This window comes from Phyllostomus discolor, chromosome 15 (genome assembly GCF_004126475.2).
Source record: "Phyllostomus discolor isolate MPI-MPIP mPhyDis1 chromosome 15, mPhyDis1.pri.v3, whole genome shotgun sequence".
Lineage (NCBI taxonomy): Eukaryota > Metazoa > Chordata > Mammalia > Chiroptera > Phyllostomidae > Phyllostomus > Phyllostomus discolor.
In genome coordinates, this window is record NC_040917.2 from 25,505,319 (window position 1) to 25,527,528 (window position 22,210).

The 22,210-nt window shown below is 60.6% G+C and overlaps 1 protein-coding gene across 4 annotated transcripts in view; it reads left to right on the forward strand.

Annotated features, from left to right (window-relative positions):
- The window catches only part of NR5A2 (nuclear receptor subfamily 5 group A member 2), an 86,219-nt gene that overhangs the window by 15,956 nt on the left and 48,053 nt on the right, over window positions 1-22,210 (forward strand). For all 4 annotated transcript variants that reach the window (XM_028531382.2, XM_036016084.1, XM_036016083.1 and 1 more), the window contains one exon: window positions 1,947-2,593. In XM_028531382.2, coding sequence (XP_028387183.1) covers window positions 1,947-2,593 — 647 coding nt within the window. The remainder of the gene's footprint in view (window positions 1-1,946; window positions 2,594-22,210) is intronic.

Sequence of the window (22,210 nt, forward strand, 5' to 3'; positions counted from 1 at the left end):
CACCAGAGACCGCGCGCTGTCCGATCGGCGCGGCACAGGCTGGCCGTGTGTGGAGTTTTTCTGTTATGCAGAACACAGACGGGCTGGACACACGCCAAACTCCCAATATAAGTCTGCCGAGTTGCTAGCGGATTCCTTCCTGATAGAAGTAGCCACTTTGGTTATCACGGGCACTGTTCCGTCTGGGTTACTTTTAAGAAGAGATTGAAAGGAAGGAATGGGTGTTTATTAATTTCTTTATCAGGAATCACTTCTTTTTCAAAAGCCAAATAATGGCATAGAGACTTAGTGTAGTAGGAGAAGTAGAAAATAAAATGTCAAAAATTCCATGTTGTGATTTCCTAGGATGTCATTGATTTTTTTAACAAGAGGAAAAGTTGCATTGCTTTGCCTGAAAAAAAAAAAAATACTTTCTTAACTGTAAGTCACTTGCCTTGCCTGTGCAATGGAAAAACTGACTAATCGGTAAATTCTTACCCACGTGGGGAACTCTGCTATCTCTGGACGCCTAATATTTGCCATAGGTTGTTAATGCTGTACTAATCCCGAGATAAAAACCTCAAAAACATCACCTCCAGCCTTTTCAGCATGTCACAAGCTGTCAGAGGTCACTGGCATCTGTCTAATCGCCACTGGCCACTAGGGGCTTGGAGAGGACGGCCAGCTCAGTAGGCGTGGCCCGGACTCCACGCCGCGCTGTGACGGCGAACTGTCGGGACGGCTTCTGAAAGGAACTCGCTTTAATTATGGCCAGTTTGGCTAAGCTTAAAAACAGTCACCAGATCAGGTGACCTGATGTGTGTCCATCGGTCCAGGTGAAAATCGTTTTGTAAAGAGAAGTGTGTGCCCAACCCTTTTGCAGCAAATTAGCCAACAGGGCTTTGAAGGAGGAGGGCGGTCTAAGAGAAAGCATCCGCCGTTCCACCCAGAAATGGGTTATGGGGATATCTTTCTTCTCTCAGCAGCCTGGGTTTCCACAGAGAGAATCCCAGTGTAGCTGGCATGATAGCAACAATGCTTAGGAGAAACACTGACACTCCTAAGCAACACAAAGTATCCTCTAGGAGTGGCAACAAAGTATCCTCTAGGAGGGCAACAAGGTATCCTCTAGGAGGGCAACAAGGTATCCTCTAGGAGGGCAACAAAGTATCCTCTAGGAGGGCAACAAGGTATCCTCTAGGAGGGCAACAAGGTATCCTCTAGGAGGGCAACAAGGTATCCTCTGGGGGCAACAAGGTATCCTCTAGGAGGGCAACAAGGTATCCTTTAGGAGGGCAACAAGGTATCCTCTGGGGGCAACAAGGTATCCTCTAGGAGGGCAACAAGGTATCCTCTAGGAGTAGCAACAAGGTATCCTCTAGGAGGGCAACAAGGTATCCTCTAGGAGGGCAACAAGGTATCCTCTAGGAGGGCAACAAAGTATCCTCTAGGAGGGCAACAAGGTATCCTCTAGGAGGGCAACAAGGTATCCTCTAGGAGGGCAACAAGGTATCCTCTGGGGGCAACAAGGTATCCTCTAGGAGGGCAACAAGGTATCCTTTAGGAGGGCAACAAGGTATCCTCTAGGAGTAGCAACAAGGTATCCTCTAGGAGGGCAACAAGGTATCCTCTAGGAGGGCAACAAGGTATCCTCTAGGAGGGCAACAAAGCATCCTCTAGGAGGGCAACAAGGTATCCTCTAGGGGAGTAGGCATCTCTGCAGTGCCCCCAGGGCAGCTAGGTCCCTCCATATCCCAAATACCTTTTTGGTGATAAACACCCTTGGAGGAAACAATCATAAATGCTGAGGACAAGGCTTTGCGGGGGACCTTTAGGACCATTGCAGAGAAAACCACCACACATGCCACTCCCGGTCCATTTTCCGTGTTTCCAAACCACGGGCTGCCTGGGGAACGCTAGTGACGCACGTCTGACTGACACCTGACTTCCCTTTGCCGCCCCTACAGCGGTGAGGGCGGACCGCATGCGGGGAGGAAGGAACAAGTTCGGGCCGATGTACAAGAGAGACAGGGCCCTGAAGCAGCAGAAGAAAGCCCTCATCCGCGCCAACGGGCTGAAGCTGGAAGCCATGTCTCAGGTGATCCAGGCGGTGCCGCCGGAGCTGGGCATCTCCTCCGCCCTGCAGAATGTGCACCCCGCCCCCAAGGGCCTGCCTCTGAGCCACGCCGCCTTGCCCCCCACAGACTTCGACCGCAGCCCCTTCGTCACCTCGCCCGTCAGCATGGCCATGCCCCCTCACGGCGGCCTGCAGGGCTACCAGGCCTACGGCCACTTCCCCAGCCGGGCCATCAAGTCCGAGTACCCCGACCCCTACGCCAGCTCCCCGGAGTCGCTACTGGGCTACTCGTACGTGGACGGCTACCAGGGCAGCTCCCCGGCCGGCGTCCCGCCCCTGGTGCTGGAACTGCTGAAGTGCGAGCCGGACGAGCCGCAGGTGCAGGCCAAGATCGCGGCCTACCTGCAGCAGGAGCAGGCCGGCCGGGGCAAGCACGACAAGCTCAGCACCTTCGGGCTCATGTGCAAGATGGCCGACCAGACGCTGTTCTCCATCGTCGAGTGGGCCAGGAGCAGCATCTTCTTCCGGGAGCTCAAGGTGGGTGGTCCGCCCGCGGCCGCCGTGCGTGCACGCGGGGTCCCGCTCGAGCGAGGCCCTGCTCTCTTGCCGACGAGACGGGCGTGCCCCCGGGGCTGCGCGTGCGCCGGCGTCCACGTCCTTTGTTGCCCCCCCTCTCCGGCGACGTGCGCAGATGAGCTCTCACCTCCTGACCTCGGGGCACACGCAGCTTGACCTGGTGGGGCTGCTGCATAGCTCTTAATTTGTAGGGGTGACGTGTGAGGTGATGTGTGGGAAACAAGCTCTTTACTGTGTAACTCTTAATTTGTAGGGGCGACATGTGAGTTGATGTGTGGGAAGCGGGCTCTTTACTGTGTACTCTTAATTTGTAGGGGTGACATGTCAGGTGATGTGTGGGAAGCGGGCTCTTTACTGTATACTCTTAATTTGTAGGGGTGACATGTCAGGTGATGTGTGGGAAGCGGGCTCTTTACTGTGTACTCTTAATTTGTAGGGGTGACGTGTGAGGTGATGTGTGGGAATTGGGCTCTTTACTGTGCACTCTTAATTTGTAGGGGTGACATGTCAGGTGATATGTGGGAAGCGGGCTCTTTACTGTGTACTCTTAATTTGTAGGGCTGACATGTGAGGTAATCAATGGGAAACGGGCTCTTTACTGTGCACTCTTAATTTGTAGGGGCAACATGTGAGGTGATATGTGGGAAGCGGGCTCTTTACTGTGTACTCTTAATTTGTAGGGGCGACATGTGAGGTGATATGTGGGAAGCGGGCTCTTTACTGTGTACTCTTAATTTGTAGGGGCGACATGTGAGGTAATCAGTGGGAAGCGGGCTCTTTACTGTGTACTCTTAATTTGTAGGGGTGACATGTGAGGTGATGTGTGGGAATCGGGCTCTTTACTGTGTAGCTCTTAATTTGTAGGGGTGACGTGTGAGGTGATGTGTGGGAATCGGGCTCTTTACTGTGTAGCTCTTAATTTGTAGGGGTGACGTGTGAGGTGATGTGTGGGAATCGGGCTCTTTACTGTGTAGCTCTTAATTTGTAGGGGTGACATGTGAGGTAATATGTGGGAAACGGGCTCTTTACTGTGTAGCTCTTAATTTGTAGGGGTGACGTGTGAGGTGATGTGTGGGAAACAGGCTCTTTACTGTGTAGCTCTTAATTTGTAGGGGCGACGTGTGAGGTAATATGTGGGAAACGGGCTCTTTATTTTTTTTTTCCTGGAAAGTACAAGGTCTTTATTTATTCCCTTTAACCCAGATGGTTTATGGCTGGATAATTTAAGTCAATGGGAAACAGCACCTAGTAAACTTGAAAAAAAAATGACCGAGCTGAGAGCTAGCTTATAATGGTGTCGTTTGAAAAGAAAGAAAAAAAGTGGCAACGTCGGGCTGTGGTTGAACCCAGATACCGCCACGGGCGAGCGGCATCAAGCCACTATTTACTGCCTGTTTACCTGGACTTTTGGTTGGTGAAGCTTTTGTTTTTGGAGCAAATTCCACGGGGATGTTTGCTGGCTCTGCAGAGGGGTGGGCCCCGCTGCGGCCGGCCTGCGGGGCTGGGGCTGGGGCTCGGAACCCGTGTCCGCCGTTGATGCTAATGGGTCGGTGCACTGCAAACACAGGGCTTGTTTGCGTAAGGACCTCTGTTTAACTACATAATTATTTTATTTCCTGAAACTTAAGACTGAATTAATATGGGGGAGTCGCATAGATGCCGGGAACCTCGCCGTGGCGACCGGAGCCCACGCGGCGGTCCGTGGTTTCGCTCCCCGGTGTGGAAACAAAAGTGAATTCCGGATTCACTTTCCAAGTGTGCCCGTTACACAAACAACGTCCTCCTCCAGCTGTCGCGGTGGGGTGGCGTGCCTGCTGTCCGAGGTCTCTGAGCACCGCGGCAGCTGGGGCGGGGGTCTCTGAACCCGTGAGAGCACGAGACGAAGCAGACCCTGCCGCCTTTGCAGGGTCTCTGCTAAACACTGTCCGTGCGGAAGGACAGGGGTTGGGGGAGCCCCGAGGGAGGGGCTGTCTCGTGCGTTCCACGGCAGTCCCGTGCGAAGGACAGTTTTATCGGAATGGGGCCGAATAAGCTGGTGGAGCCCGGCGGCTCTCGTGGGGACGGCTGCGGCCCCGAGCTCTTCGGCCCCCCAGGTGCCTTCGTGCAGAGTTGAAGGTGCTGGAGTCAGGGTGCCCTGGTGGCAGAGGGGGCCGGCAGGCGGGGGAGCAGCACCCCCGCCCCTCCCCGGGCCGCCGGCAGCCTGAGTGCCTGACCTTTGGCGCCCATCACTGACAAACCCCCCCTGGGGTCCTCCCGTTTACTGTTTCTTCGCCTGGACGAGAACGGGGAAGGTCTTTGAACGCGAGCATGAGAAGGATGGTTTCAGAGGCAGCCGAGAGGCCGGGGCGTGGAGCGCGGAGGAACACAAGTTTGCACTGCACTGCCCTGGCCCCGAGTGACTTCCACACCAGCCCCTCCGCCCCTGTGGGTGGGCAGGGGGTCGGTCTGCCCTGCAGGCTGGTGTGGTCAGCTGTCCGACTGTGCATGTGGCGTTGAGGGGCAGGCAGTGGGAGGGAGGTTTCGCAAGGGGTCGAGGAGACCCCGTGGGCACAGCGCCCAGCCCCGGGGGCCCGGCACACAGAAGGTGGCTCAGCCAGTGGGCGCTCTGGCGGCCCCGGGACCAGCGTGCAGGGAGCTGGCTCTGCGGGGCTGCGGGGCTGCACAGCACGTGTCCTCTCTCCCTAGCTCACCCGGAGCAACAATGTTGCCGCCTCTGTTTGGAGGACCGCGATTGAGCAATAAACAGCCATTAATGACTCACCCAGCTCCACCGGTTGCCAGGCAGGCAGCTGGGTGTAAGACGAAGTGAGCGAAGTCTAAGACGAGTGAGGCAAAAGATTGCCTCTCGAAGATAGTTTTGTAAATAATTATGGGAAAAAAAAAAAACCTCCGAAGACCCTGAGGTTGTATTTCACAAATCTGCAGGGAAAGGAATGGCGCGCATTGTTTTTAGGTAAAGAGCGAACGTTGGAAAGGAGATACACCCAGAGACCCCAGCGAGGGCTTCGGCGCGGCTAGGAGAACACTTTCTCCCCACGCTTCTCTTCTCCTCCGCCACCGCCAGATCCCGAGGTTCTTTAACAGGCGCGAGGTTTGCTGTTTGGCTAAAATGCAAACACCCCTGGGGACAGGCATAGGAAAGCAGCATTAAGCACTTGGACAGCTGTGTGGTGCGCAGACCAGGGCTCGGTGAGCATGTGGTTTGAAAGGCAAAGGAAAGCCCAGACCTCGGGGGCTCCTGCAGGGTGGGGGGAGGGCCCCCCCCGGAGAGAAAGCCCAACCGGACCCGCCCGCCTTGGGCTTGACGGGAAGCTAGTGGTTCCACTGCAGCGTCTTTCAGGGGAGGAAACGCAGAACTCGGAGGAACCGAGGGAGAGTTAAATGCAGAGCCGAGAGGTGGCGTTCCCGTGGGGAAGAATCCCTTGCCCTCCTGTCTGTGAGGTGACCAGGTGGGACAGCAGAGCAGGGCGCCTGCGGCTGGCGCCGGGGGGCGGCGACGGCGTGGCACGGGCGTCTCCGAGGCCGTGCCTTTCCGATGTTTTTCACGCTGACCCGCAGCAGGAAGTAGGTTTTGCGCTAGAATTGGGTGAACCAGGCCTCACACACACACACACACACACACACCACTGAACCAAAGTTTCTCAGGACAGCACACCACCTTGTCTGTGCTTTGAACCTGTCTGGTCTGTCCTACCTATTTATTTCACGTTCTTAAAAAATTCCTGGTCTCGATCCGCGACCCACGACCCACGACGCTGATTTGACGAGGCACTAATGAGGCATGACTGGCAGCCCAGGAAACCCCGCCCCAGGCAAGGAGTGGTGGGGGGGTCCCCTGGACCTCGCCCACCTGCCTTGGGTGAGCACTGCCCCCCCAAAAAGCCCTCCTCCTCCTGGCGTGGCCTCCCAGCCCCCCGCCTCCCAAGCCCGAGGCCCCGACCTCACCCTACTACCTACGTGCCTGCAAAAGTTGCAACCTCCAAACGTCAGGAAGAAAGATGAATCCTTCCCTTTAAACATTAGTCTTTTTCTTTCAACTTCACAGCAAATTAGCCGTCACGAAACAAACATACAGGGCAGATTGCTTATGACCGTGCCACCCACCCCAAGATGAAAAGTCACCCATGGGCTCCCGGGGAGTAATAGGATAATGAGGCAATTTTGCCAACGACCCCTTGCCCCCTCTCCCGACCCTGCCTTCCCTGCCCTGCGCGCGAGAGAATCCAGAGTTCGTGTGTTTGCTATTTAAGGGGACAGAGGGCTGGGGGAGGCGGCTGCGGGGGGGTTGTTTAGTGTTTCCACATGTTTACAGGGTGCAGAAAAGACACCCTGGTCTCCGTCCAAAATGCCGGAACGGGGAGGAGGCTTTCGCGGCTCCCAAGCTCTGGGCCCGCGGCATGGTTCGCGCATGCGCAGGAACGAGGACCCAGCACCCTCGGACGGACGGCCATTTCGGAGCTGCGGGCCGTCGGGGGGGAGGCCCAGAGGCCCCCGGGACCCCCAGCCAGGGCACCAAGGGATGGAGGCTTCCCAACAGGCAGCTGCCGGAACGGCTCTCGGGGTTCAGCAGCCTCCTGGCCTGGAGAGCAGGGGTTCTCAGAGCCGGGAGAGGTTGGGGGGGGGGGGGCTTGGACCCCAGCGCCTCCTTTATATTTGAGGAAACCGAGGCAGGGGAGGGCGTGTGGCCTGCCCAGTATGACACGGCACTGAGCGGCGGCCCGGGGACTGGCAGATGCCGGTCCAAAGGGGCAGCACGTCGATGAGCCCCCCCCCCCAGCACACACGCACACGCACAATCACACGCACACGCACAATCACACGCACACACACACACGCAGTATTCCCTTTGCCCGAGAGCACGCAGGCCTCGCCCGGGGGTCAGGGCGGCTCTCCGGGTCATCGGAAGTCCCCGGTGACTGAATCACTGGCCGTCGGCGACACGGGTCTCGGCGGAGCCCAGAGGACCCCCCGGGGAGTGCGTGAGTCACTTCAGAAGCGGCAGTCGCTCCTCCAGGCCACGGGGGGCCGGGGCTCCCCGCTGGCTCCGCGCCGTCCCCCCCACCCCCCCACCCCCCGTCCACCCCGGCCGCTGGTTCCCTGGGAGGCACGGGCTCCAGAAGCCCAGGGGCTGGGGTCTCCGCGTGTTTGTGGGAAAACCAGGCAGAGAGAGGCCACCAGCCCGAGACCAGGTGACGGACGAGCAGCGAGCCGTGGGACTATTAGGGGCATCCCCGAGGTCTCGTCGAGTGCAGCACCTCACTTCCCACGCACCTCCGCATCTCGAACCCCGTTCTCCCTGACGGCAGCCGGCGCTCTCGGCTTCCTCCTCGGGGTTTTGGGGGGAAAGGAGGAGCGAACTCCAAGCCACCCCCCACACCCACCCCCCTACTACACCCACCCCCACACCCCACCACGGGAAGAGCTGTCTCTGTGAGTCCAGAAGCTGCCTCTCTCCTGCCCGTGGTTTTCCTCTCCCCCGGGCCCCGGGCCCACCCCCAGCCCCCGCCGGCACGCTGTCGGTGAGTAATGAACTTGCAGCGTCTATTTGATCTTCTAATGAGACCAGATGTCCTCAGAGGATTCTGGGAACCGAGCGAGGAGAACTTCCCCTCGACAAATGATTCTGATACATGGAGGAATTAAAAGAAAAAAACCTGAAATTAATCCTGTCTGAACCACCCAGCCCGCGTTTCCGTGGAAAACAGCCCCGCAGACTCGGGGAGACCGCCGGACGTGCGGACACCCCTTCCCCAGCACAACCCTCTCTGAAGTCGGGGGGCCGGGGCAGGTGGGGTGAGGAGGGGCAGGGGGGGCCTTCTCTTTTTCTGGCCCACTAGAGAAGCTTTCTGGGCAGAGGGTCATTCATTCATTTATTTTTGAGCAGTCCAGATGCCTTTTCCGAGCTGCATTCACCCCTGCCGACCAGAGCAGGTCTGCGGTCCGAGGTTCGACGGCTCTGCCCCGAATGGTGCGCCGTATTCTGTAGTCGCCTTAGTTAGCCCTTCTTTCTTTTCTTTTCTTTTTTAATTTTATTTACTTGTTTTTAGAGAGAGGGGAAGGGAAGGAGAAAGAGAGGAGAGAAACATCAATGTGTGGCTGCCTCTCGTGTGCCCCCTCCTGGGGACCTGCCCCACAACCCAGGCATGCGCCCTGACTGGGAATCGAACCGGCGACCCTTTGGTCAGCAGGCCGGCACTCAGTCCACTGAGCCACACCAGCCAGGGCTTAGTCAGCCCTTCTTTCCTGTGTGTGGGGAAGCGGTTGGGGGCGGCGGGGGGGGGGGGGTGGCTGCACAGTGCCCCACCCCCCGTCACTTTGGCTGGGGACTGGGGTCCAATGTCCCGAGTCCCACCAGCGCCCCCGCAGGCTGCCGTGATGCCCGAGGGTCGCGGACGGCCGCTCTGCCGCACTGCACTTCCGTTTCTCCGGACGCTAGGGGGTCGCCCCCCGGGAGGGGCGGGCAGCAGGCAGCAAACCCTGGGAGCAGGGAGACACGGCCCCCTCACCGGGTCGCCCGGGCACCGGGGTCAGACCAGTGCAGCCGCCCCGGGTGGCCGGGAAGCAGGCTCGGGCGTCCTCCTGTCTGGGGGGCTTGGAGGCGGCGCTGAAGTGGCGGGGGCGACCTGGTCCCTCGGGGCGTCGGGTGTCAGAGGCTGCTCTGAGGACTCCCCCCGGCAGCCCGGCCGCAGGGGCCTCTGGTCCGGTGGGGCGAGTTGAGAAGTGGTCACGTGCTCACACGGGTGTCACTGCACGCGTGTCCACCCCTGGCACGGGGACCCGAGATTCCAGCTTCCTGTCCATCAGCCACCAAGCGGGCCGGCTCTGCTCGGCCACGTCCCCCGCGCGTGGCGGCTCGTTCTCCCGTGGGAGGCCCCCCCCCAGAGGCTGTGACGAGGTGCCTCCCCCCTGCCCTTCACAGAGGTGTCACCCGAGTCCCCAGGCAGCCGCCTCGGGGGTGTGCCACCGAGGCGCTTCCCCTTCAGGGCCCCACGTGCCTCGCTCGGTGCGCGGGTCTCTCTGCGAGGCCCGCTCAGCGCGACCCCGCCTCCCCGGTGCCGGGCCAGTTGGCAGTGGCCTCGGTGGTGGGGACCACGGCTTCGTGCTGGGCTCGCTAAGCTCCCGCTCACGTGTCTGCTGCCTCCCAGGGTCATGGGGGGAGCCAGGACTTGCACTCCCCTGGCTCCGCTCCGGGCCGGGTGGCAGAGGGGACGGGTGAGGAGGGGCTGGCGGGGTGCTCCCTGTCCCCCTGCTGTAGAGCCTGGCGCCCTCGGGTCCTCCTCTGGTCCTCACGCCACGTGCGCTCGGCAGGTCTCCCTCTCAGAAGTGGGGCGAGAGCAGCAGCCTGGGACCCTCGCTCCCGAACCACACGTCTGTGCCGGGGTCACGCCCATCCGCCCCTTCTCGTGCTCAGGGTGACGGTGACCCACGGGGAACCCACGTTGGCTGATTCGTGAAAGGTTACGACCCCTTTGTCACCAAATCAGTCCGTTGGTTCAGCAACGTTGACCAGGGCACGCAACGCAGCGTGAGGTCGGAGGAGCAGGAGCGAGGAAGATGGGGGAGGGGATGGGGGGGTGGGGCAGGGACAAGGCCGCACGAGGAGAAGGGGTCAGGCTGCGGCCGTGCCTGGAGGCACGACGGCCCTCACCTGGGTGAAGGTTTAGGGGACGGAAGAGACTTGTGGCTGCCCTGCGGGCTCCGGGTTCCGGCAACGGGTGACGAGACCACCCGGGGTCCGTGGGGGTTTGGGGATGACTCAGATGAGTGGTGATGCTGCGAGTGTTATCTCTCTCAGTGCCGGGGGGCCCCGAGCCGGAGGGGTCAGTGTTCCTGCCGGCCAGATGGGGCCGAGTCCCGAGCCCCAGAGACAGGCCCTGACTTGCCCCAGGCCACACAGCTCATGCCCGGAAACGCCGTCACCTGGACGAAGGGGGGCGTAGTGTCGGGAAAAGGTCCCGCCCTTTATCAAGGTCACCGCCGTCACTGCTCCCCAGCGCCCCTTTGCAGCAATAGCTCTTCCAGGACCTGTGTCGCCCCCAACCTGCAGAGAGCAGTTTGTCTTAAACTGGCCCAAGGAGGTGTCCAGTTTTCCCCAATCAGAGGGGGACATTGCAGGAACTTTCCAGAAACTTTGCAATGAGTTCCCATTGGAAGGGTCAGTCGTGTGTCCTCGGAGGTGGAGGCGAGCGAGCCCCAAGCTCCTTGGCCTTCCCCTGCGGAGCCGGCTGTGGTGGGGAGGGGGAGCACGGAATGAGGCCAGTGGGGGGAGGGGTGGCAGGCAGTGTCGTCCCCAACCTGGGCAGGCTCTGCCCCCTCCCCCGCCAGCCCCCCACCAGCCCTGGCGTCAGCAGCAGACTCCTCTGTCTGCTTGTCACCTGCCGTGTGCAGAGAATATTCAGGGCACACAGAGCGCCCCCAGACCTCCCGGGAAGTCTGCCCGTGTTGGCTGCTCACGGTCGGGGCCGTGGAGCCCCCCAGTCCCTGGGCCCCCCCCCCTGCGCACGAGACCCACTGCCACACAGCTAGGTCACGGGCAGGAAGGGGACAGCCCGACACCGGACTCCTGGGCGGCGCACACGTTCGCAGGACTCTGCCCCGCTCCCACGAGGAGTGACGCCCGCTCTCCCTCCTCGGGGCTGCGTGAGGAACGGCTCTGCCCGCCCCTCCCCTGCCTCCTGGGAGGCGGTCACACAAATCTCGGAGGGCTCGGCATCCATTTGCGGAATGGCCGCACAGGAATCGGGCGTTTCAGCTACACTTCACGCCCCAGACATTCCTCTCTAACCCGGGGACGCCGCGCGGCTGGCGGGCAGGCGCCCGCACTCCATCATCCGTGCCGGCGGCCCGGGCGTCCTCCGCCGTCCATCCGTCTGCGCCGCAGACCCGGCCCCCGCTGCTGTCCCGTGTCTCCCCACGCCCTGCCCCCGCCACCTCGCCTGCCTGTCTGTCCAGGCCCCCTCTCCCCTTCCTCGGGTCCCTTCCTGCCCCTCCTCCGCCGCAGCCCCCCCCCCAGTGTGCTGGGTCCGGGGGCCACACAGTTGGTGGCCGCCTGCCCCCCGCCGCCCCTGCATCTGTCTGCTGCGGGAGGCACCGGGTCTCGGGGGGCAGCCGGAAGTCTGCGGGTCTGAGCAGGGTGGGGGAGGCGAGAGACACCGTGGGCAGGGTGGTCGGCCGCAGACACGGGCTGGGTCCATGGACCGCAGCCAGAACGCGTGGGTCCCTCCAGTGTGCGGGCGACGTGGCCCGGTGGGTGGCGCTTTGTGTGGGAGCACCCGGTCGGGGCCGAGAGGCGGGGGCGAGGAGGGAGTTGGGGGCCACGGGCTCTGCAGGGGCGCCCGTGCGGGCCTGAGTAAGGTCCCGCAGAAAGGACGTGAAGAGCCCCTCGTTTCCCCGAAGCCGTGGGGTGCCCGAGCGCTGTGGCCGGGGCCGAGGTCCCGCGGTCCCACTGTGGGCCCCCACGCTGTCATCACTCGTGACCTGCTCCTGGAAAGTCTTGCTCGTGCGCCCCCCGGTTTGACCACCGGGACAGAGTCCGAGTCCTCGCACGCGGTGCCCTGGGGGACCGGAGCAGGGGGACGCACCCAGCGTTCTCGGGGGGGGGGGGGGGGGCGGTGGTGCTGAGACTGTCCCTTCCACCCTGGAAGCGAAGAGGAGACCAGGGGCCCTCGAAAACTTAGACACGTCACTAGGATCCCGGTTAACTCGGCGGCCCAACGCGGCCCGACTCGGAGTCCCCTGAGGACGCCGTTTCTCCACGCAGCCGAGAGGGCGGCGGCCGGCGGGAGGTCCGCGGTCTGTCCCTGCCCGGTCCGTGTGGGCACCTCTCAGGGGCAGGGCGTCCTCCCGTCTGCCCGCGCCCTTCCATTCTGGGCCGCAGATACCACAGGCCTCGGGGCAACGGGGCGCAGTGTCCGCAGCAGGACCACCCCTCCCCGACCCCGCGAGCCAGCTGCCCCCGTGCCGAACGACCTGCTGACCGGACACGGTACCTGGAGGGGCAGGACAGTTATCTCCCGTGAGTGGGGCGCGCCCTTTTGTGGGAACCGAGCACAGGACGCGCGGGGGCCTGTGGAGTCGGAACTCCGGGTGTGCGCTGCGTTTCCCGACAGGCTCTCCGGAACGTGGTTCATTTTTTATTTAAAGATTTTATTTATTTAGTTAGTTTTAGTGAGAGGGGAAGGGAAGGAGAGAAACATGGATCGGCTGCCTCTCTCGTGGGCGCCAACCGGGGGCCAAACCCTGAACCCCGGCCGGGAATCGAACCGGTGACCCGTCGCTGTGCGGGAAGACACGTCCAGCCCACTGGGCCACACCGGCCAGGGCTGACATGCCGGTCCCTGCGAAGGCCCTCTGTGCCACCGCGCCCCTGCCCTCGCCACCGACGCCATCCATCCTCCCGCTCACGCCGTCTGGATCTCCGGTTGCGACGGAGAACAGGCTTTGTTTACCGCCTGATTAACCAAAGAGCCGAGAAACGCCGCGCGGCCCCCTGTGAAGCAGAGGCACAGATGGGTGCTTGTGCGGGAGGGCTGTCCCCGGGGGATGAAAAGCGGCTCTGCTGCCCTGGCTCGCTAATCAAACGAGAGGGGCCGCTGGAGGCGCCGCATCCGGCATCAAAGTGGCGGGCGTGGTGCCGGCGGAGCTGATGAAAGGCGGCTCCCCGGGCGGCCCTTTCCCGGTGGATCTGATGCCGCGCGTGGGAGAGCGGCGGCCCCACGGCCCCGACACGCCCCGGCCCGTGAGGCATGGCATTCCGTGCTGTGACTGACTCTTGCCCCAGCTTTGGAGAGAGAGAGAGAAACTGGACCTGTGTGGCGAGAAAATGACAGAGGGAGGGGTCTTGGGAGCCGTGAGGGAGGGCACTGTTGGCATTGGAGTCTCATCCAGCCCCCGAGGGGAAGGCGGCGGCCCCCCCACTGTTGGGGGAGCGACTTGCTTTAAACGCACGAGTCGTTTGCGCCCGTGCGTTGGGGTGTGCGGCTCTGAACGTGGTCGCAGGCGTCCTACCTGGCCACAGAGGGTGACCACGCCTGCGGTTGCGTCGGTGGCACTTGGCCGCCTGGAACACGTACCGGCCTTCCAGCCCCGTGTCTGGGGGGCCCCACCCGAGGTCGTAGCTTTTAAAAAGGATGGAAACACACAGCGTGCGCACACTTCACCGGGTGCGGCGCTTTCCTTCCGGGCTGACCCCCACCCGCGAGTGTCCCTGCGCCTCCCCGGGTGTCCCTCCCCGATCGGCTGTGACCGCGCATCAGGCCAGACTCGGTTCCTGCCCATGCCGCGAGCGACCGTTCAGGAGCACGCCCCCCCCCCCCCCCCCGAGGCTGGTGCTCCGACGGGACGCCCGCCCCTGTGCCGGGTTTGACTGAGGGCAGGATGGGGCGGCGTCCCCCCGAACAAGTCAGTTCCCCCGGCACTCTCCTCCTCGGGGGGAGCCCCAACTTGGAGGCCCGGACGTGGGGCCGACACAGGGTGGCCCCCACCACCGCGCGTGCCCGGACGGCCAGGATCCCGTCTGAACGGACAACTGCCACTAACGAACTCCCCGGACAGCGAGCCGCCCCTGGGAATCGTGGCCTCGGTCTAAGGACGCCTAAGGCAGAGGCAGAGACTGGCCCAGAACGCAGTGCGAGCCCTTTGGGGGTGCCGGCCCCGGGGGACGGGGGACCGTGTGGTCATGGAGGGGCACGAGATGCTGATGGGGGGTGAGCAGGAGTGGGGACCCCACGAGCGGGTGGGAATGAGGGCTCAGGGAGGCATTCCTCACAGAGAAGGATGGAGCGGAAACAGAGGCGTCGGCGTTGGGCTCGGAGAGAGGGCAGGTGTGTGTGGGGGGGGGGCTGCGTCGCTCCGTGGCCGTGGGGCCAGCGTGCGGGGAAGCTGGAGGAGCTCAGGCGTGCAGGCGGCCAGGGTTCCGGCGCCAGGGTCTTCTGTGTGGCTCTCTCTGAGGCGCGGGGAGTGAAGGACAGGGGACCAGGGCACACGCCGCCGTGTGACCCCGTGACTGTGGCCTGGGGAGAGCTCCCCCTCGTCGCCTCAGGGTGAGCCGGGAGTTCGCTCCAGCAGGTCCCGCTGCCCTTGTCGCTGCTGCAGAGGGGCGGTGGGTGGTGCCTCTGCCGGCTCCGCTACTTGGGCTGTTCTTTCCGGGGGGTACCCCCCCACCCCCGGGTGAGTGCCAGCTGCCGTTCTCGACCTGCAGGTACTTGAGGTCTTGGTTCTGTTTTGTGTTTAATTTGAGCAAATGTAATGTTGTAAACTGCCTTTGGTGTAACAAAACCAAAACATCGATGTTGTGGCCTCGGACGGGTCTGTTGCTGTTTACTTTGCCGTCATCGGTCCGATGGCACCAAAGGGCCTTCCGAGTCTCACACACGGGACGAGAGGGGTGTCTGGCCCAGCGCACGTAAAGTGACCACAGGTCTGCTTTTCCAGTGACCTGTCCCCTGGCCCACAGCCACCCCTGTGGACCCTCCCTCCATTCACTCTGCACGTGTCAGACAAATGGCAGGGCGCCCAGGGCGGGTCTGGACCGGGGACACTGTCGGGGCCGAGAGCAACACGGGGGGGCTGCTCTCATTGGGGCTCACGTTCTAGTGGGAGGGGAACAAGTATAACAACAACAATGATGATGATGATGATGATGAAGAAGAAGAAGAAGAAGAAGAAGAAGAGTTGATAGAACAAAAGAGCCAGGGGGGGGACAGGGAGGGCGAAGGTCCGAGGGGTTCGCAGTGGACAGCTCTGAAGAGTTGACTCTAGTGCCCCAGCTGGTGTGGCTCAGTGGATTGAGCACCGGCCTGAGAACCAGAGGGTCACCGGTTCGATTCCCAGTCAGGCCACAGGCCTGGGTTGCGGGTCAGGTCCCCACCCAGTAGGGGGTGCTTGAGAGGCAACCACACGGTGATGTTTTTCTCCCCCTCTTTCTCCTTCCCTTCCCCTCTCTCTAAACATAAGTAAATTAAATATTTAAAATTAAAAAAAAAAGATTTGACACTGGCCCTGGGCTCTCAAGAGCAGGGCCAAGCTAGCCACGCCGAACCGGGTGCCACGCCATCCGGACACAGGATCCGCGCCTGCGGCGGCCCTGGGGGGAGACACGCTCGGAGTCTCCAGGAGCCCCGGGGACAGCCAGGGCCGCAGAGGTCAGCTCTGGATGAGGTCCGGCAGGCTGGCCGGGTCTGGCTCAGGCAGGGCTCGGGTTCTGGTCCGCCCGGCCCCGGAAGTCAGAGGAGGGTTTTCAGCCACGGAGTGACGTCATCGGACTCGCACGATGAGAAACGCCGAGCGCTGGGGCTGCGGGAGGGAGGTGCGGGGAGAGGCAGGGGAAGGGGGTGGGGGCGCGGCAGGCCGGGGAGAGGGGGCGGCGGCTCTGACCGGGGCAGGACCGTGGACACGGCAGGAGCGGGTGCACTCGGGGCTCCTGTGGACACGGGTCCAGTGGAATGTGTCTCAGAGGCTTTGGGGGATACAAAGACGAGACCAGCGAGAGAGGTTCTGGCTTCCGAGAGCCCTTTGTCCCTTTGTGGAGGCGGCACCGCAGCCCCCAGGGCGGGCCCGCAGACTCCCCACAGCGCTCCCTGGTCGGGCGGAGCCAGCTGCCGGAGCTTGTCCGTGGGTGCCCCCCCCCCCGCCCCAGGCACTACGGCTCGAGCCCAACCCCCACTCTCATTCGAGAGGATGCAGCGAAGCCCCCGGGCAGATGCGAAGTCCAGCTCTCCCCCAGGCCCAGGGTTCCCCTCGAGTCCCCGGCCACCCAGGTCAGACCCCACGGAGGTGCAGACGACCTTGTCTTCTCTGTGACCTCAGTCCTTCCCTCGGCAGCGCGGGCCCCCCCGAGGACGTGGTTACTCGGGCTGCAGCCGCATGAAGACCCAGAAGCACTCGGTCACAGAGGGACCCCAGCCATCCTCAGCGATCGAGTCTGAGGGGTCTCGCTCGGAGGGGACCCCAGGCTGACAAACGGGCCGGGGTGCAAATTCAGTCAGCGGCACACAGGGAAACTCGCGGCCGGGGACACGGGGGGCTGGCCGCCCGGGCCACCCCGTCCTAAGACCGGCTCCGAGGGGAAGGAAGAGGGGCACTTGGGACCCCCCTGGGTTGCGAAGGGCGGGATGTTACTGCTCAGGGTGTTTCCCTTCCTTGAAAACAGAGGCCACCGGAGACGAGGACCCAGAGCCGCAGGTGGTCAGCGCCAGGACGCGGGGGCAGGCTCTGCTGCCGGCCCCTCCGCGGGCCCTTTCCAGGCTGTCTCTCGGCCCTCAGTAACCTCTGCTGCTCTGCCCGGGACCCCTTCTGGTTGTTTCCTACAGCAACGCGGGGTCGCCAGCCGAGGTTTATTTGGTGGTTGTTGTTTTCTGATGCCTCTCTCCCCGCCACGCAGAGCTCTGGGCGGTGTTCGGATTATAAAACAAATCCGGGGATTTATCTACAACATTACAGACGAGCGTGAATATGTCCTACACGCCGGAATCGATAACTCTGCTAATAATGAGTGTTTTATCTATGCTAATTCTTAAATCTCCCCGTATTCCAAAAGGAGCCGGGCCTCCCACCGCGCAGCTCCTGACTTCATTTACTCCAGACCCCGGGGCGGGGGTGGGGGCGCCCGGTAAGGCTTTTGTCTGGTATCTTTGTGGGCCCAACAGCTTCTCGCTGCCGGTTCCTTTCTGGGCCCAAGTCCCGGGTCGCCGACAGCAGAAACCAGTCCCAGGTTCGTGGACCTCGGAGCTCGGGTGGTTCGGGGAGCTCTGGGTGAAAGGGGATGCGGACATACGTATCCCCTGTTTTGCACACTTTCCAAAACCCTGAGCTCCTCGAGGAGAGGAGGTCGGATGCGGAGAAGATCACTCCGCGCCCTTCGGCGGGGCCAGCGCGGCCCCGGCTCTGAGCGCCGCCCCCTCCCCCCGCGCCAGAAGCGGGAAAGGGCCCTGATGCCGCCACAACCAGCCGCCGCCCGAACGCGGCTCGCTGCGCAGACGGTTCCGAGCCAGGGCGTGTGCGCTCCCCGTGACCTTGATCGAGGCAGAGTCGGCGAAACACGCGGAGCTGGCGCAGCGCGAGGGCGCCCCCCGCCCCCCGCCCCGTCCACCGTCCCTCACCCCGGGCGCAGGGCACACGAGCGCGTCCAATCCTCCCCGCCCGAGCAAGGGCGAACGACGGCCACCTAAGCGCTCCCACTGTTCCCCATTCGCAGTGTGATCGGTTTTAGAGCGCAGGAGGAAAGCGTATTTCTATTCAAAAAGGGGCTTTTGAGATGGAATGCTCGACTTAATGGCCGGCCTTTCTCTCCGTAGACCTTTGGACAAAAAACCGAATTGTCTTCGTTCTCGTGGGTGGGGAGGTGGTGATGGGAAGCTGAGCGACCGCTCCCTGGCAGCGCGGGAGAGCCGGGGCCCCCGGTGTGACTCCGCGTTCAGCCCCCCGGGACAGGGCAGTCCTCGCCGGTAGCGTGCCTGTTCCCCCCAAGGTCCGGAATACGGACACTCCGGAAGGGTCACGCCCCTCCTGCCTGGACTCTGAGGCTAAACCAGTCCGACCAGGCCACGCTGGGCTGGGGGCTGGCCCCCCCAGCTGCGCATTCCTGTGCGTTTTCTGGACGCGGGGCAGAAATTGATTGATCTTTGCTGTTATCTTGGCTGGGGCTGCCTCCACCAGAAAATGCTGAGAACGGGGCGGGGTCCACCAGCCTCCTCAGAAATCCGGGCACAGGAAGTGCAGAGGGAAAGGTAGCAAAATTGATCTTTCTGATTTTGGATGCTTCTCATATCGGAAAACTCACCGGCTTCAAAGGGAATTTCTGTGTGCGACCGTGTGTAGAGAGGTGGCTATCCCGGTCAGCAATCTGGGGGCTAGGGGATTGGGGGAAGAGGAGGCATTTTTACATATCACGTTTTCTAACTATATTATATGGCCATCCAATATGTTTTAAGTCAATAGTTCGTTGATTAGTAAATTCTTCATGGATTAGCTGTTATGGCTATTTTGCTTCCGTGTCCAAAGACAAACCTGGAGTGATTTGAGAATACATGACCTACCCCAGAAAGCGAGATTCTTTTAATCAGAACATCTGAAGGTCAGATAATGTTTCGTGTAAAATTTGGAACGAAAACAGTCATATACCCCTCCCCCCCCCCCCATTGAAATCTGTTTTTAGTGCACCGGACATGGGAGTAAAATACTTTATTGAGCCTAAATATAGGCTTTCATATATTAAAAGAAAAGCTATTTACAGGTGATGTGTTACTAAATAAACTCCTGGAGGAACACTTTTAATCACCAGAAAGGTAAAGCAACAGAAAACACAGGAACCATACGTGAATAAGTCGCTCCCAGAGCCATGCTGCTCGGGGGACTATAAATAACCCCCAGCGCAGCCTCTATTATTAGCACGTGTGAACAAAAGAAGATTCCAGAAATAGAAAGGGAAGAGCATGGTGGGGAGCTTTGCGCTGCCCTGCATAGGAAATGCTTCTAGCGAGCTCGAGAGTCGAGGGGGTTAATGGGCGTTGGAAAAGGACATTTCCATGCCGCCCGTTTGCCGAGGAAATTCTTTGACCGGCGTGTTTGTGGAACGGGCAGGCCCCTGCTTCCTCTGGGGACCCGAGGTGTGATGAAGAATTTTATCTGCACTTCCTCACTGAAGTCAGCCCTGATTACTCCCCCGCTGTGAGCTTATTTGGTTATTAGCAGACGGCACCCACGGGGGATCGGTTAAGGCAGCTGCAGGAGGACACGGCGGGGGGGGGGGGGCGGGGGGTGTGCTGTGCGGGGCACAGTCCTGGACCAGGAGCCAGGTCCCCTTTTCACCCGAGCCACCAGGGAGCTCCAGGACCCGGGCAGAGCTCCGTGTGACCCCTGCACCCATTCTCTGGATGGACAGGCAGTGCACAGCGATGGAGCCCCCCAGGAGCCCCTCACCCTGCCCAGCAGAGGGGAGACGGAGTCCCTGAAAGTGCCTGTGAACACAGACCCGCGAGCACATACTTACAGTTTATAAAGAGTGTGTCGTGGGGATGACACATTCGTGCGGGCCCGGAGCAGAGCCGCTCCGTCTGTGGAGGGGACGCTGGGGTGGGGGGGCTGCCGGGGTCCGCTCAGGCTCGCAGGAGCCCTCAGAGCAAACAGAAGCTGCACACTGCAGGAGGCCCGCGAGGAGCTGCTGGGGGGCCGTCCAGGAGACGCGAGAGCCCACAGACCAGATGCACGCAGACTGCCCTCGTCCTGCGTGGTGCCCCCCCATGCCTGGATCGCACCCCACTTCCGTGACAAACGGCCTCAGGCGCACCCACACGACACAGCTGCTAATTTCTGATTGTCTGGGGGTCGGCTTATTTCTTTTTGGGTAACGACTGGGAGCGTCCTCCTTCGAGAACTGGCTGTGAAGGCGCAGAGAAAAGGGAGAGAAACCCAAATCGCAAGCACGTGCGTTATGTTGGGTCCCCCCGCCCCCCCCCCAGTACAGACCGGCGTCAGATGGAGAGGGAATGACTTGCCCGAGTCCAGACACATGCCCCCGAACACAGTAGAGACAGCCATCCATTTCAAATCTGCCTGTTTGGGGTGCCTTTCAGGACGTGGGATTTTGCGGATGAGAAACACAGTGCGAAGATCCTCTTTTAAGCACACACTCCGTCCCCAGCCCTAGGTGCGCCCCGGTTTAGAAAGAGATCACCTTCTCAGCAAAACAAGGACTAGGATTGTCGCTTGCCCGCAGACTTTTATTATTTCCCGTGCTCGGCCACACGGCTCGGCGATTATTTCGTTTCGTGATTTATCCCTGGTGTCTCTGAGAGCCCCCTGCGTGCCGTGCCGACCCAGGCGAGCGGTACGTTCGACACTGGGTTCCGGCGTCTTTCAGAAACGTTTAAAAACACAGGCAGATCCGAGGTTCACCGCACCTCCCTCCCCGCCCCCACCCGCATTTCCACCCATGCGTGGTGCCGCTGTGCACCACAGAATAGGGGGGAAAGCCTCTTTGCTTCGGCGGTATGCAAATTCATTTGGAGGGGCGTCCGTGTGGAGCCAGCGTGGTGAGCACCTCGCTCCCCCGTTTCTGCTTTGGTGGGAAGGGGATGCCGACCGCCGGGAGGGTGTGACGGAGAGAGCAGGGTGCCGCCCTGTGCACTTGCGCGGTTATTGATTCAGAGCCCAAGTTCAAGGGCAGAGGAGAGAGTCCCGAGCGGTGTCCTGTGGCCGGCTCCCCGCCTGCCCCACCCCACCGGCGTTTCTCTCTGTGTCTCTTCTCGCTCTTCCTCCGCCTGGTCAGGCTGAGCCGAGGGCCCTCCTGCTCGCAGCCCGGGGGCGCCGGGTCCTTGTCCCCAGGTCTTCAGAAACTAGGAGCTGGGTGGCTTGAATTTAGAAAAAAAAACACAAGTGTGTACAAAAGCTCTTCTGGTTTTGTTTGATTTTTGTTAGAAACAATAGTGTTTATTTGTCATATTTGGCTTAGAATGTCTTTGGTGTTCGGTCCTTTCAATTTGCACAAGAAACTCGGCTCAGGAACGTCTTTGAGAAACAAAGCAGTTTTTGGCTGAGGGTGGGCGAGGGACTCGGACGAACATGAGTGGGGACCTCAGCCCAAGGACAAAGCGGACCAGGGGCTGTTTCTCCCCCCTCCCCCTTCCTCAGGAGCAGCCTTCCGCGTGCCTTCGTGCGCTAACGTAACCCCGGCTCCCATATTTCAAAAGACGCAGAGCTTCCCAGCACGGTGATAAAGTTTTCCTGTGTTCCAATAATAAAGCCAGCGCCCGCGATTCCCAGTTCCTCTGGGCTCCGCGACTTGTGAGGAGGGCCGGGCTCCGCGCGCTGGCAACAGTATCAGTGTGGGAGTCGGAAACAGATGTCCGCGGGACAATGCTATTTGTTGTCACTGTCGATACGATGTGGCAACTTCCCCAAACGAGATTGTTTGCGGATGGAAAAGAATGCGGGCAGTGGTTCGTGCCCAGGAATTCTTTTTTCTTCTTTTTTTTTTTTTTTTTTGGTTTTGGCTGCAGGCTAACCATATTTTATTTGTTTTAAATCCTAGAACGTGAGGATAACTTAACTATTAGAGTTTCTTTCCCATTTTGGGGTCCAGCACTTTCTTCTCAAAGGAAGAAATGCTTTAGGTGGTTTACTGGAAATATTAAGTGCCTCATTTCTACCTGCAAATTCAGATACATGAATGGCATGCCTTGCTTAGTGTTTTTGTAAATAACTCTGTTATTTTTTTTTATTTTGTGAGTCACGCGCGTAGAGAATTCAAACTAATCAGACGTTAAGTGGAAACATAGTTATTGGTACCAGGTGGCGTTGCGTGAACCTGGTTGGAGATTTTCACGACTTGCGAAGGAACACACACGCTGACTGATACTGTCAGACGATGGGTTGACCCGGGCCAATGAAATATTAATTTATAGAGAAGCCGAAACTGCTTGCAACGAAACAGGCACGACAGAGGTCCCTGAAGGTTGGACCCAGCGCGTCTCATCACACACACACACACGCACACACACGCCAGTGTTGGCGGGAAGCAGACCGAACACTAACCCAGCGAGTCTCATCTCTCTCACACACACACGCACACACACACACACG